The 13,324-nt window shown below is 39.2% G+C and overlaps 1 protein-coding gene across 2 annotated transcripts; it reads right to left on the reverse strand.

Annotated features, from left to right (window-relative positions):
* Positions 1–858: 858 nt before the first annotated feature.
* On the reverse strand, positions 859–10,996 carry LOC148357741 (cdc42 effector protein 2). 2 transcript variants are annotated; one of them, XM_088346246.1, is made up of 2 exons: positions 10,873–10,996; positions 859–2,485 (listed from the first exon to the last, which is right to left on the reverse strand). In XM_088346246.1, the coding sequence occupies exon 2, from the start codon at positions 2,317–2,319 to the stop codon at positions 1,552–1,554; it is 768 nt and encodes a 255-aa protein (XP_088202372.1). In that variant the 5' UTR covers positions 2,320–2,485; positions 10,873–10,996; the 3' UTR covers positions 859–1,551. The 2 variants fall into 2 exon arrangements, with proteins under 2 accessions (XP_088202372.1, XP_088202371.1); XM_088346245.1 differs by lacking the exon at positions 10,873–10,996 and adding an exon at positions 10,292–10,443.
* Positions 10,997–13,324: the final 2,328 nt, after the last annotated feature.

A 13,324-nucleotide genomic window follows, 5' to 3' on the forward strand; every position in this document is an offset into this window, starting at 1 on the left:
CCAATACACAATACATCTACATTTAGTGGTCAAATACACTGTGTCCTTTTTAAGCCCCAGTGTGTAATATTCTACCATTAGATGGCACCAGTGCCAAATAATCACAGCGTAGCCGCAAGACAACAGACAAATATGGCGGTGACTAAGTGGTGGAATTCAGCTTTGTAAAAGAAATATATACTTCTCAACCTATAATTTTTTTAATAAAAATTCACATTGGTATGCTAGGTTTTGCCTGTTATTTAAATCAATGGATTCTTTTTTGATACTGAAAAGTTTTTTGGGTACCACTAAGAAGCACTATATATTACACACTGTCCCTTTAGACTACAGGATGTTCCTACTTTTACATACATGTTAGTATGTTTTTTAAATTTTATTCAGAAACAAAATTTGGAGTGTGCTAGCAAAACAAACTTTAAAAATAAACTAAGCTTTTCATTATCATATACTGTATTTCATGTGTAGCAATTTTGAGGAAAAATACTTTTTGAAATAAGGCTGAAAATATAAAATGTGGGGAAAAGTGTAGTATCATCAGATGAGAGTACAATTTTTTTTTCACTTTAAAAAAAATTGGAAAGAAAATTAACCTTGTCACTTAAAGAGGCAGTGTGTATTAATTGACCATGAGATATAGCTGTATGGTGTAGCGCAACTGAAAACAAAGCATAGGAAGAATACAAACCACGGCAACTCAAAATGACCAAAATGTACCATTTTACCTTTTTTTGCGTACCTGTAGCAGCAAGATGACTGTCAATTATGTCAATTTATTTTAGATGAGGCTCATGTTATGTAAAATAAACGCAATTTTTTTGACCCAGGCGTATGTAAAAAAAAAAAAAAAGAGTATGTCTATATGATAATTCATGTAATTTTGCTTATAATTTAAACAATAGTTTCTTTAATAAATTAAGTTTGTTTTACCACTAAGAGGTGCTAAATACACACTGCGCCTTTAAAAGGAGTTCATACTTTGGTACGGGGCCTTTCCAAAGCCAAACATAAAAATATTTCTTTTTTATTGTTTAAAGATATGTGTTGTGTTTGAGAAAAGAGCCTTTGTCATTGTAACATGTATGTTAGGTCACTAATGTAGACTGAATGAAAAAGCACAATACTGAAAAACAAAACTAAAAATTTTGAGTCTACACACTTTCACTGATCTGGACCGCCTGAAAACATAAGGTTGGAACCTGGCCCAAGGGCCAAACTGAGTTTGAAATCTTATGAGGATATTATGAGGGTGCGCTTTATATATAATCTGGTGCACCATAATGTCAGAAAAATACAGTAAATAAAGGGTTTTTTTGTATCACTAGGAGGCGCTAAATAATACATACTGTCCCTTTTAGCATTCTGTGGGTAATTTGCGTCTTGAAATGAACAAACATTTGATGCATTTTGAGAAAGGCTGTAACATAAATAGTAGAAGCATTGAAGTGCCCGTATGTAGTTCCTGTATCTGCTGTATCCAAATTGTCTGCCCTGCTGTCAGAATTTCATAACATTCACTCAGAAAAAAGGCTTTATTGTCCACCCTTTGCCTTACAGGCGGTCCACGTCCTTGTAGCGGTCCATGATCCTCAGCACGTCGTCCAGAATGGAGGGCCCCAGATCCAGGTCTAGGTCCAAACCCCCCACAGAGTCCGACCGCAGGAAGATCCCGCACGGCGAATCGCCCCTCAGGTCCTCGCTGCTCAGGCCCGCATCAGAGTCCAGACTGAGACCCCTTCGTTCGTCCGGGAAACCGCATCCGTCCGACCCGGACTCCTCCGAAGAAGCCTCGGAGAAAGAACCGGATGAGGGGATCAGTCGGCGGAGGGAGGACGAAAGGGAGATGTCTCCGGTGCCGTTCTTAGAGGTGCGCCGAGCTTGCTGTTCGCCGTGGGCGTCCGCGGGCATCAGGTGGCGCTGTTTACCGTCATCCAGGTGCAGGCGAGGAGGTTTGGGCGGCGCTTGCTCGTGGGCGACAAAAACGGGCATGGAGACAGTGGTCTTCAACAAGCCTGAGGACGAGTGCTGGTAGTGGTAGCCGTTGTACGAGTAGTCCGAGGCGCCGGCCTCGGACCCGTGCCGCCCATCCACGCTGTGCGAGCGGGCGTCATCCCGTGCCGGTAACATGTCCATTTTGCCGTTCAGGAAGCCGACGTCTCCGAACATGTCGCGCTCTCCTCGCGGACCCACGTGGGCGCTGTGGCGAACATCGCCCAATGGGGGGCTGATCATGTCGCCGGAAAGCACGTCGCGAAGTTTGGGTTTCTTGCCTCGTTTGGGAGTGCTGGTTTTAAGGTATATGGGGGTTTTGGCGGGCATCCTGAGCGGCGACTCGCCGCCTCCGCCGAACACCTCGGACCACTCGGGCGTGATTGGGAAAAGCCTGAGACACCACTGGGGTGGCAAGCAGAGGCTCCAGGAAGACGTTTCCACACCCAGGATGGCGCGGTGCACCCGGGGAAATGTTCTAGTCTTCTTCCTTAACCTGAGCAGAGAGAAAATGCCAGAGCAATTTGATTGGGTGAGCGGTAGGGATAGGTGCAGCTATGCAAACAGCGCACAGACTCCTTTCTCTCTCCTCGCCCAACTCTGTCTGCACTGAAGGTAAAAACGCCAGTATCCTCGTTTGCAGCATTTTGTGACATTTTTACAAAAATAACTTTTGCCAGTACCTTAAAAATATTATTTACAACACAAAATCCCCAAAAGCTTCACTTTAGTGGCTTTGTTTTCAATATAATAAAATCCACATGTCATATATTGTCCGCCGTTTCTAAGTTTGGCCAGGCTCAACTTATGTAAACAAACTTTACCTTTTCTGAGGTGCGAAATGCTAGGTGTCAACTTGTATTTAATGGGAAATAACGCCATCTACTGTTAAGGAGTTTAAATGACCCTCAATTATTGTTTTCTTTTCTAAGCATTATTTGTCCAAGGCAAAGGCCCGCGACCCGCTAGAAACACAGGAAAACCACTAGGAATTTAGATCTCACAGGAAAAGGAAATAGGTTGTATCTCATCATCACGCTATTTTTACTCACTGTGCCACGTTGTACAACATTGTAATGGAGCATGATGGGAAAGAGTTCAACCAAAGGCAATTACACAGTGGGCCTAGGCTTATTAGTGTAATTATTATTACTATCATCATTGTTAGTATTATTTTTGTTATTAGCGTACCAGGCTGCGAGAATATTGTCAAACATTGAACCGGTCCGTGGTACAGCAAAGGTTGCCGACAACTACTATTAAGGATTTTAAATGACCCTCAAATATTGTTTTCTTTTCTAAGCATTATTTGGCCATGGCGAAGGCCTGCGACCCACTAAAAACATGTACGCGACTCACTTTTGGGTCCCGACCCACCAGTTCAGAAACACTGCACTCGACCACTCGGATATTAGATGTCCCAGGAAAAGGCAGTAGGTCATACCTCATCATCACACTATTTTTACTCACTGTGCCACGTTGTACAACATTGTAATGGAGCATGATGGGAAAGAGTTCAACCAAAGGCGATTACACAGTGGGCCTTGGCTTATTACTATAATTATTATTATCATCATTGTTAGTATTATTTTTGTTATTAGCGTACCGGGCTGCGAGAATTTTGTCAAACCTTGAACCGGTCCGTGGTACAGCAAAGGTTGCCGACCACTCTTGTATAGTACAATTGATGTAATGGAGTGTGATGGTTGTTGTTCAGTGAATAGGGTATAGATAACAACAATAGCGGGTCAGTTTGTTGCGAAATAAAATTTAAATAAAGGGAATTGTATTTGTTACAAGTGGGAAATAATTGCTTCAAATAAAAGAAGCCAGTAGTTACTTGTGAAAGGCATTCAAGTTCAAGGATAGGTCCGTTGAGTTCATTTAAAAAACAAATTGATTTGCTTTTAGTTATGACAAAAACCTTTCAGACAATGAATCTTGAACTTGCTTCAGCATTTTCTTTAATCAAGAACTCATCAGGCCTCACAGATCCCTTAAAACAAGGAGCTAATTAAAATAGTATCTATCCTTCGATCTGTCTTGCCACTTTCATTGAAAATGGGTACGGTACTCACATCTTATTTGTTGACTTATTGGGGAATTGTTGTGTTAAGCGTTATTGCACTACTTTTCATGCACTATTGCGACAATCCACTATTTTAATTGCACTACTATAACAACTCAGGCCATTCTCCTATAATTACCTCGTAAATCAATCAATATATCGTAGCCATATCGCCCTAGTAAGAGGTGGCTGGAGTCAAGAACACCCTCACATTCACCGCTCTTCCAAACCTGACACTGAACATTAAGCCCATAGCACAACAAGGGGTGATTTCTGTGCCATGCAACCCATCATCAGCAGAGAGGCCCGACAGCATACACTAGTTTACCCCCTCCGCATCGTATATCGTCGAAATAATGAACTTGTAAATATTTTTGCCTTTTTTATTCTGACTTTCATTTCTCTTATACTTCTTTTTGAAGTCTTTATTGCCAGTTTATCCATGTTTACTAACATTCCAGAACAATGTTTACGACATTTTTATCCATGCTAACGAATACGCTTATAATTTTAATATTTATTAGGATTGAGCTATTACAGATACCAGGCAGAGACAAACCTTATTTAAGGCAGTGTTTTTCAACCTTTTTTTGACACAAGGCCCACTTATTTTCATGAAAAAAATTCGAGGCACACCGTCTATAGAAAATGTTTAAAGATGAATTGCCAGTACCAGTTTCATGTTGATGATTTTTTACTTAAATCACCATGTTGCCAAAATGACAGTATAAAGTAAAGGTATAAGCAATTTGCTACACTGAAAGGACTGTTGTAAAGGACTGTGTAAATAAAGTACTGTACAGTTAACATTAACATTTTTATCATCATTTGTGGTCACCGAGGGTCAGGATGTAAACCAATTTATTCATTCTGGTTAATAATTTTGCTGTGATTTGGGATTGTATTATGTTTCATCTGTTTTCAAGTTTAGTTATATTTTATGCTGTTTTCCTCATGTTGAGGTTTTTTAGTTTTTCCTTGCCCGCATGTAGGTTTTAGATCAGGGGATGGTGTCATAATAGCTCTTCGAGACTCCTTGTGATTAAGGGCTACACAAATAAACATGACTTGACTTTTTTTAGAAAACAAACAAAAATTAGTAAAAATTATTTTCTAGTAATACAAAACATGATTTAATAAATTCTAACCTTTTTTCAATGTTTTTGGGGAGATTATCAAGATATCTAAATTATGATTTTTACTTTATTACATTTATTTCATTATTTTCTGTTGGTTAATAAATATTTGTACCGGATCTGTCTCATGTTCAGAGGATTACTTTAAAAAAAGAGAGAAAGTAAATGCGGCCACCTACCGGTACGGATGAATGTTACAAAAGTACATTCCTATGATAGTTAATGTATTTTTGCGTATAATTCAAATCATTATTGTTTATTATTATGAATGTAGTTTTTTTACCACTAGGAGGTTCTAAACAGTAAACAATGTCTATGTGAGAGATTTGTTTTCAAATACTCAACAGAATTTTCTGTTGGGCGGTATCAATACAGTATTGGGTATTGATATCAAGGTGATTTGAATAAAATGGTATTGAACATGGCAGCACAGTGGTTAGCGCGTGTGCGGCACAGTTCTGAGGTCATGGGTTCAAGTACAGCTACCGCAGCCTCTCCGTGTAGAATTTGCATGTTCTCCCCGTGCCTGCATGTGTTTCCTCCAGTCACTCTGGTTTACTCCCACATACCAAAAACATACATGTCAGGTTAATAGGCCTGTCCAAATTATTATTGTTTGTGTGCCCTGCGACTGGCTGGCAATGAAATGAAATGATCTGCATTTATATAGCGCTTTTCAAGTCAATGACTTCCCAAAGCGCTTTACAATGTGCTCCACATTTCCCAATAGCGGCCTTGCAGCCATGTAAGGCGCTAACCTGCTTATTGGGGGTATTAGGGGTTCAGTGTCTTACCCAAGGACACTTCGACATGTAACACGGACGAGTCGGGATTCGAACTGGGATCCCTTGATCCCAAGCCGAGCGCTCTACCTCAGGGTGTCCCCTACCCACTGCCTGAAGACAGCTGGGATGGGCTCCAGCACCCCCGCGACCCTACTGAGGATAAGCAGTGCAGATAACGGATGGTATTGAACATCCCTAATATTTAATGAACTTCCCCCTCCGAATTAGCATCTATTATAAACCCAGTCCTGTCAATCCCCTGTGGTCAGAACCTCTGTTGATACAAAGCAAGCCTTATTTTGACCTTGACTCCCGCCTGTCCCGTTTTTGCTCCCGTTTGTCTCCGGCTATGACCTGTTTTGATCCTGACCACATCTGCTCCCCGTCCCGGCTTACGACCCATTTTTGATCCTGACTACGTCTACTTTCCCGTCCTGGCTTAGGACTTGTTTCCGACCCCGACCATGTTTTTGCTCTCCTGTCCCAGCTATCGACCTGTTTTTCCATCCCTGAAACCATCATCTCCCGCTACGGAAGATCCACTTCTGTATTCTGATCACGATCCGATTGCGAGAGCGACTTGCTTCCCGCGTCTAGCGAACACTGGATCGCGGGCGCTGCCCTTCCTCTATCTCAATAAACTTGTGAGAAACGTTACGCAACTGGGTCCTGTTTCCGTTCTGGTCCTGAAAATAAATTCAATTGAAAAATAAATCAAACGTAATATTCAGGACTTTTTTGAATTTCATAAATTCAGAAATAGTTTTTTTTAGATTTTTAACAATGTAATTCATGTCAGGTACCTACTTGTATCTCAGTTTAAAATGATAAGGATATTATTGTAAATTTGTCTGTAAATTTGAATTGTTGATGTTTGTATTTAGTAATAATAATTTCCAAATCGTAGTAGATGATATTTACAAATTGACTTCAATAGAAGGAGGCCCGCCAACAGTTCTCCTCAGTAAACGGATGTCGTAACGGTGGCTTGGCCAAGTTACAATAAGTCAGTATGTTTTCAGTCCGTGTCGTCATGACGATGGCATGTGAAGCAGCTCTGTGAACGTTCACACTCGCACACGGTTTTATCTGTTTTGTGCGCTGTCCATCTTTACACTGCCCACACAGCAAGCCACACAAACTGGCCACTTTATTAAATCGGGAGGGAACACTTTGCAGGTTTTTTATTTTTATTTTGCATTTTTCTCTCCATTGAAAGCATCTGATGTCTGCCTCAAAGCACTTTTCTTTCAAGTATGAAGAATATTACATAACATGCAGCGACATGCAAAAACCAACTTCAAAATATGTCAAATTCAGCACTCAGGTTCGGATGAATTGCTTTCGCCTTTGAGAAGGCTTGGGCTGCACAAAAAAACATGTACTTGTAACTTTGCAAGGCATTATCTGGGTTTACAAACAAACAAGTGGCTCTGCACCTGGTGATGTCATTATTGTGACATCTGGTTTTGTTCTGAGCCTCCATTTTGGCGCCAAGTCCCCCCCCCTTGTGTTAGATGTTGACTCACTTGTTAACCTGTAGTTGCAAAATAGGCATACACGTGACAGAACACAAAAGAGGATCAATTACGTTCTTTCTGCTTTAACGGTATTTGTTGCTTGGTTTTGGTTACTAGGCAATTATGTTACTGTTTATACCAAATTGTTCTTGAGTCTAACAGCAAAAATCACCTAAAATTTGGCTAAATTTGACCTCCCCAGAGACCAACCAAACACATCTGTTCAACGGCTTAACTGATCCAAGGGTCGTTACAAGTACGCTAGCGCTGCGTTGCTAGTTGCCGTCATTACGACATATTCACCACTTTTCAACTCTGTATGCACTCATAGCGGATCATCAACAATGCACCTCTTGTTAAAAAACACATGGGCATCAATAGTTTCACATCGCTTTGAAGCAAATTCATTACTTGAATTCATTTTGGCTGGTAACAGAGGAGGGAGAAAAAAAAACGCCTTGCAATGGCTTTTGATTTTTGTATATATTTGTATTCATAAAGTGCCTACATGTCAAGTCATATTTATTTGTAAAGAATCTAAAAGGGCTGCACGGACCACAGATTGTTGCAAACCACAGACTATTATTACACCATCCCCTGATCTAAAACCTACATGAGGGCAAGGGAAAACTCGAAAACCTCAACATGGGGAAAATGAACAAACCTTGAGAAGTGACCACACATTATTATCTTTTTCAATACAAGCATAAAAGCCGGGGGGAGATTTTTTTTTGGGGGGGGGGAAGTACCAGGGAGCCACTAGAGAGTGCCAAGGAGCCGCATGCAGCTCCAGAACCACTTTTACACGAAAGAAGATGTTTATCAATTTTTTGCGGGTATCTTGACTCCAAACCTAGCTAAAAACACTCACAGAGTACTGAAGTACAACTGGTTAAATTGTCATAAATCCAGTCCTTTAGAACGTGTGGTCCATGTTTATCTACCTTTTCCTAATTCGTGTAAGTACACATTTGGTTTATTTTGCATTATTGTTTCAATGTCAATTACATTTTGATTAAAAAAAAAACACACGAAAATACAAATGCCTATAGTTTTCATTTAAGGGTAATTTACCTTTACGCCCCCAAATGTGGGTGAAATGAACTTGTTATTGTCTCTTTTTATAAAACATCAAAATATAAATATGGCACATTTTATTATAACACTAGGGGATGGGAAAAAAATCCAGTAATTAAAAAATCTTGCTGCCCTTACAATCCATGATAAAAATGAAATAAAATGATTTGCATAACATTTTGTAAATAATCAACTCTGCAATGTATTGCAATTAGAAAGTTGAGTTTTAGGTAATCAGCAATAAGCAAAAGATAGGAAAAGGCATTTATTTAGCTATTTTAGCTGACATGAATATGGGTGTGTCCAAATTATAGTGAAAAACACAATAACATTCAGTCAGAGCTGTACATTACTTATTAAAAAAATAGTGGTTAACATTTTTGGGGGGGTTGACTACAATGTGGTGAATGCTGTCTCTAAGTCAGTTCATTTTACCACAGTACAGGGATTCCAGCTGTTTTTGAGAGGAGTATAGTCGTAGCAAGCATTGGCTTCTTTAGTTTATTCCAATTTTATTTTTTGTATGTAAGAATAAGAATTCCTTTAGTTTATGGTTGTTATCTGGTTATATATGCCATATATGGCTGTATGGTTAACTACGTTGCTGTCAACCTAACGTTCTTAAGACGCTTTTTTGATAATTTCAAATAATGTACGCTGGTTTCGAGACCGGGTGGAAATATATGTTGGCCTGGAGAGAGATGTGTAAGGGAAATTCTTGTTTTATTATAGTTTGAATGTGCCTAAAAGTGCCTTAACGAAGCCAAGTATTATATCCAGGTGCTGTTTGTATTCTTGCAACAATTGTATTCTCTTGGGGCCTACTAACTATATAATCATGATGGCCTTCGCTTTGGTGCTGGCAAGTCCGAGGAAGACCTTTGGGAGGCAGTAGCTCAGGAGGTAAAGCGCTCATCCTGGAATCAAGAGGTTGCAGTATCGATTCCTGGCTCCTCCGTGTTATTTGTCAAAGTGTCCTTGGGCAAGACACCGAATCCCAAATTCCCCCAATAAGCAGGTAGTTGGCTTGCAGGGCTGACGCTGCTATCAGAGTGTGAATGAGTAAGTGTGAAGCACATTGTAAAGCGCTTAGGGAGGTCTTCATTGACTTAAAAAGCGCTGGATAAATGCAGACCATTTACATTTATGTTGTTCATTATCAACGATAATAAAAACAATACTAATTCCATACCTGTCAATTTATACATTTTCCACATAATTATACGTTTTTTGATCATTTCGAATGGTTTACACCGTATAGCAATTTCTGTGTGTTCTGGACAATTAAAAAAAGAAATATTGCTATGTATAATAAGCAACACTGCAAGTAATAACTAAGGAAGATGCTGAAATAATTGTTTGCGTTGTTTACTTGGTAAAAATTTACACAGATTATCTTTGTTTTTATCCTATAAAGTCGGTCTTGCAGTGAGTAAATGGGTGCCGTGTTGCGTTTGTGAAGTTTTTATTGCTAGATAACGGAAATTGCAGTCTTATAATAAGGGGAGCAACTAGATTAAGTTGACAGGTAAGTAATTCTGGTTCACTAACACCACCTAAGAAGACTCCAAGCTAGATGTTGTTGCTTACAATGGCATAAAATCAATCGGCCAAGCTATTGATCTTTGTTAACACATATTAATAAAACAGGTTACAGTTGAGACTCTTTGTGATTAAGGGCTATACAAATATACATGACTGGACTTGACTACTTACTTAATACGCAAATACACAATAGCCAAACGTGAGAATGCGGGGGTCCACTGCATATTCTGCACCGTAGTGGATAGCAACACATGCAGTCGAGGTCTACATAAAAATCCTGCGGTGTACTTTTATTGTACGTGCACATTATGCGTGTAATTGTTCCACCAGAGAACTTTGCAAGTGACGCTCAGTCAGTACCTCACCACAATTTGATGTTACGCAAGGGTGACGTCACCACCTGCCTCCTCAAGCCTTTTGAAGAAGCTCGTCTTATCTTAACTGTCACGCATGCTACATTTGCAGCTCTTATGGCTCTCTACTTTGAATTCAAACATAAACTAATCCCGATTACACAGACATTTTCCTGACGTCACCAATGTATCGATTTTAAACCCCGAGTCAGAATTTTCCGAATACTTTATATTCATTTTATTTTGGAGGTTTTAAAGACGTATGTGAACAACGTCCCCCTCGAAAGGGCGTGTCCGTTCCACCCTACACGTTTTTAATGTTATCAATGATAATAGAGCACTATACGTGTCGAAATGAAAAGTGAAGTTTTAAAAATTGTTCGTCAGGCGGATATTTACCTACAAATTGACGCGGGGTGCCATCAGCATCCTCTTTTCTGTCATCGGAGCTCACCTTCGCGTTAACCGCTTGGCGACAGACTGCCGCCGACTGACACTCCTCCCGCGAACCAGACATCGCGCGTGTACTGTTGTGTTAGCGTGCAGGAGACAAGCGCTTCCCGTTAAGGGTTTTCAAAACAAAATATATTGCTGTATTTCTAAAAAAATATATATTTCGTTTCAAGTAAACACCTGCTAACTCCATATTATAGAATCGAACAGAATATATTCGTTTTTGTCATCATCATCATTGATTACAACGTAGTGCATTGTTTAACAAAACAGTATATGTGCCAAACCAGGATAACATGTAATAAAAGGCTTAAAAGATGAAAATAGGATTACAAAATATGTACAAAGATCTATGGGTAATGCAAATTAAAAGAATTTAAAGATCGTAAATACGTTTATTGTCATTCCTTTATTTTGGCGTTTCATTCCAGCATCACTCGACTTCTGTTGTGACTTCCTCTAACTTGATGAGCTACAAAATGCTAATTACAGCGCTGGCGTGTCGAGTAAGAAGATTCGCGCCAGGTTATTTGATCAAATTAGAAAACGTGCTAACGAGCTATTAATGTGCAAATAGCTGAGAAGGCTTTGAAATCATCGCTTAGAATGTGCTTCTTTGTGTTAATTAAGTTGTTTCATTTGATTAGTGACTCCTGATCTCAATTTTACCTTCAAAAGGAAGAGGAATGTTGTGAAACGCCTCAAATGGCCCATTAATCACTGTTCTTTATAATGTTTTCTTATAACATTTATTCTGCAATTTAGTCACCATGGTAACACAACATTACCATCTACCTCAAGTTTGAGCATACATACCTGCCAAAATAAGACACCCATCTATAAATTTAGATATAATTGTGAACTTCATTATTACGTTTGAAACCCAATTAGTCTCCACAATGTTAAAAAATAAAATAAAACAACATGTCCTTGTTTAGAACAGGAAGTGGCAAACTTATACCAAAATGGAGATCTAATGATTCTTTAGAGCGATCTATTCACACACAAAAACATAAGTTGTGCTTCCAAATAAAGCAGCCGTAGACTAGAATGCAAGTCTAGCCGTTTTTGTTGTTTAGATTTATAAAAAACCACAAGATTTCGTTTCTATTGGGAAATGTGGAGCACATTGTAAAGCGCTTTGAGAAGTCATTGACTTGAAAAGCGCTATATAAAATGCAGATCATTTCATTTCATTTATATCGGTCGGCGTTTTTAAGGGTCGAAGAGCGGCAGTCTAACACGTAAAGCCCTGGTTTAGGTGAGTATGATGTATTGATATCAATATACTGCTATTTTAGTACAGTTTAGATTTGGGGTCAGCAACCTGCAGCTCTAAAGCTGCATGTGGCTCTTTAACGCTTCCCTAGTGGCCCCTCTGGTGCTTTTTCAAAAACAAAAAAAAGAGATGGAGCATGGAAAAAAAAAAAAAAATTAATTGTGATGGTTTTCTGTAGGAGGACGACATTACAAAAACATTCCTTGTTATGTTTTATTGAGGTGGACCCAAGCACAAACATAATAGCTGAATGACACGTTTATTTGGGACAAAGGTAATTTAAAAAGATGCGAAAACGAGTAACCAAAAACACCGTCCAGAAAACACTCACGGCGGGCAAAGTTCAGGAGGTCCAGAATAACTTGACCACAGGTATACTCAGGCAGGAGATCAGGAACATCAAGGGAAAACAACGATCCGACAGCTTTTGCGGTCCGCACAGTCATACAATCAAATCAAATTTATTTGTAAAGCACATTTCAGGCAAAAAAATGCCACTCAAGTGCTGTATAAAAACATAGCATACAACAAGACAGTAAAATCCCCACTAGTATTAAAAGAAATGGGCGCACTTTGGCTATATTCTTGAGATGATAAAAAAACAATTTTTGATTTGTGGAACAAAATTGAGCTCAGAGTCGAAGATAACACCCAAGTTATTAATATGATCTAAAGGTCTAAAATCTTGTAGTTTTGGTAAAATGATCTCTCTGAATTTCAGGACCAGTTAGCAAAACTTCTGTTTTGTCCTGGTTAATACTGGTTTCCTAATTAGAGTAAGGTGCGGTTGATAAAGAACATGGGCCTGGTCCTCCAGTTTGCCCGTTTGGAAGACAGTGGTGTGTTGGATTCAAACAATTCTTAAAGTTTTCCAATGATTTAAAAATAATTAGAATAAATATTAAAAAACTCACTTCTATGAATGTATTCCCTTTTTGTTTTATTTGAAAAATAGGTTTACAGTATGTAAGGGTTTTATTGTTTGCAGCTCCAGGCATATTTGTCATTGGGTCTGCCAAGGCTCATACAAAATTTTGGGGTTACCGACCCCTGGTTTAGACACTTCTGGTTAGATGTTGATATTCTCTTAGCGTGTGAGATCTGTTCTTTCAAATATTG

Source organism: Urocampus carinirostris, chromosome 10 (assembly GCF_059441175.1).
Source record: "Urocampus carinirostris isolate Australia breed hairy pipefish chromosome 10, RoL_Ucar_1.0, whole genome shotgun sequence".
Taxonomy (NCBI): Eukaryota; Metazoa; Chordata; class Actinopteri; order Syngnathiformes; family Syngnathidae; genus Urocampus; species Urocampus carinirostris.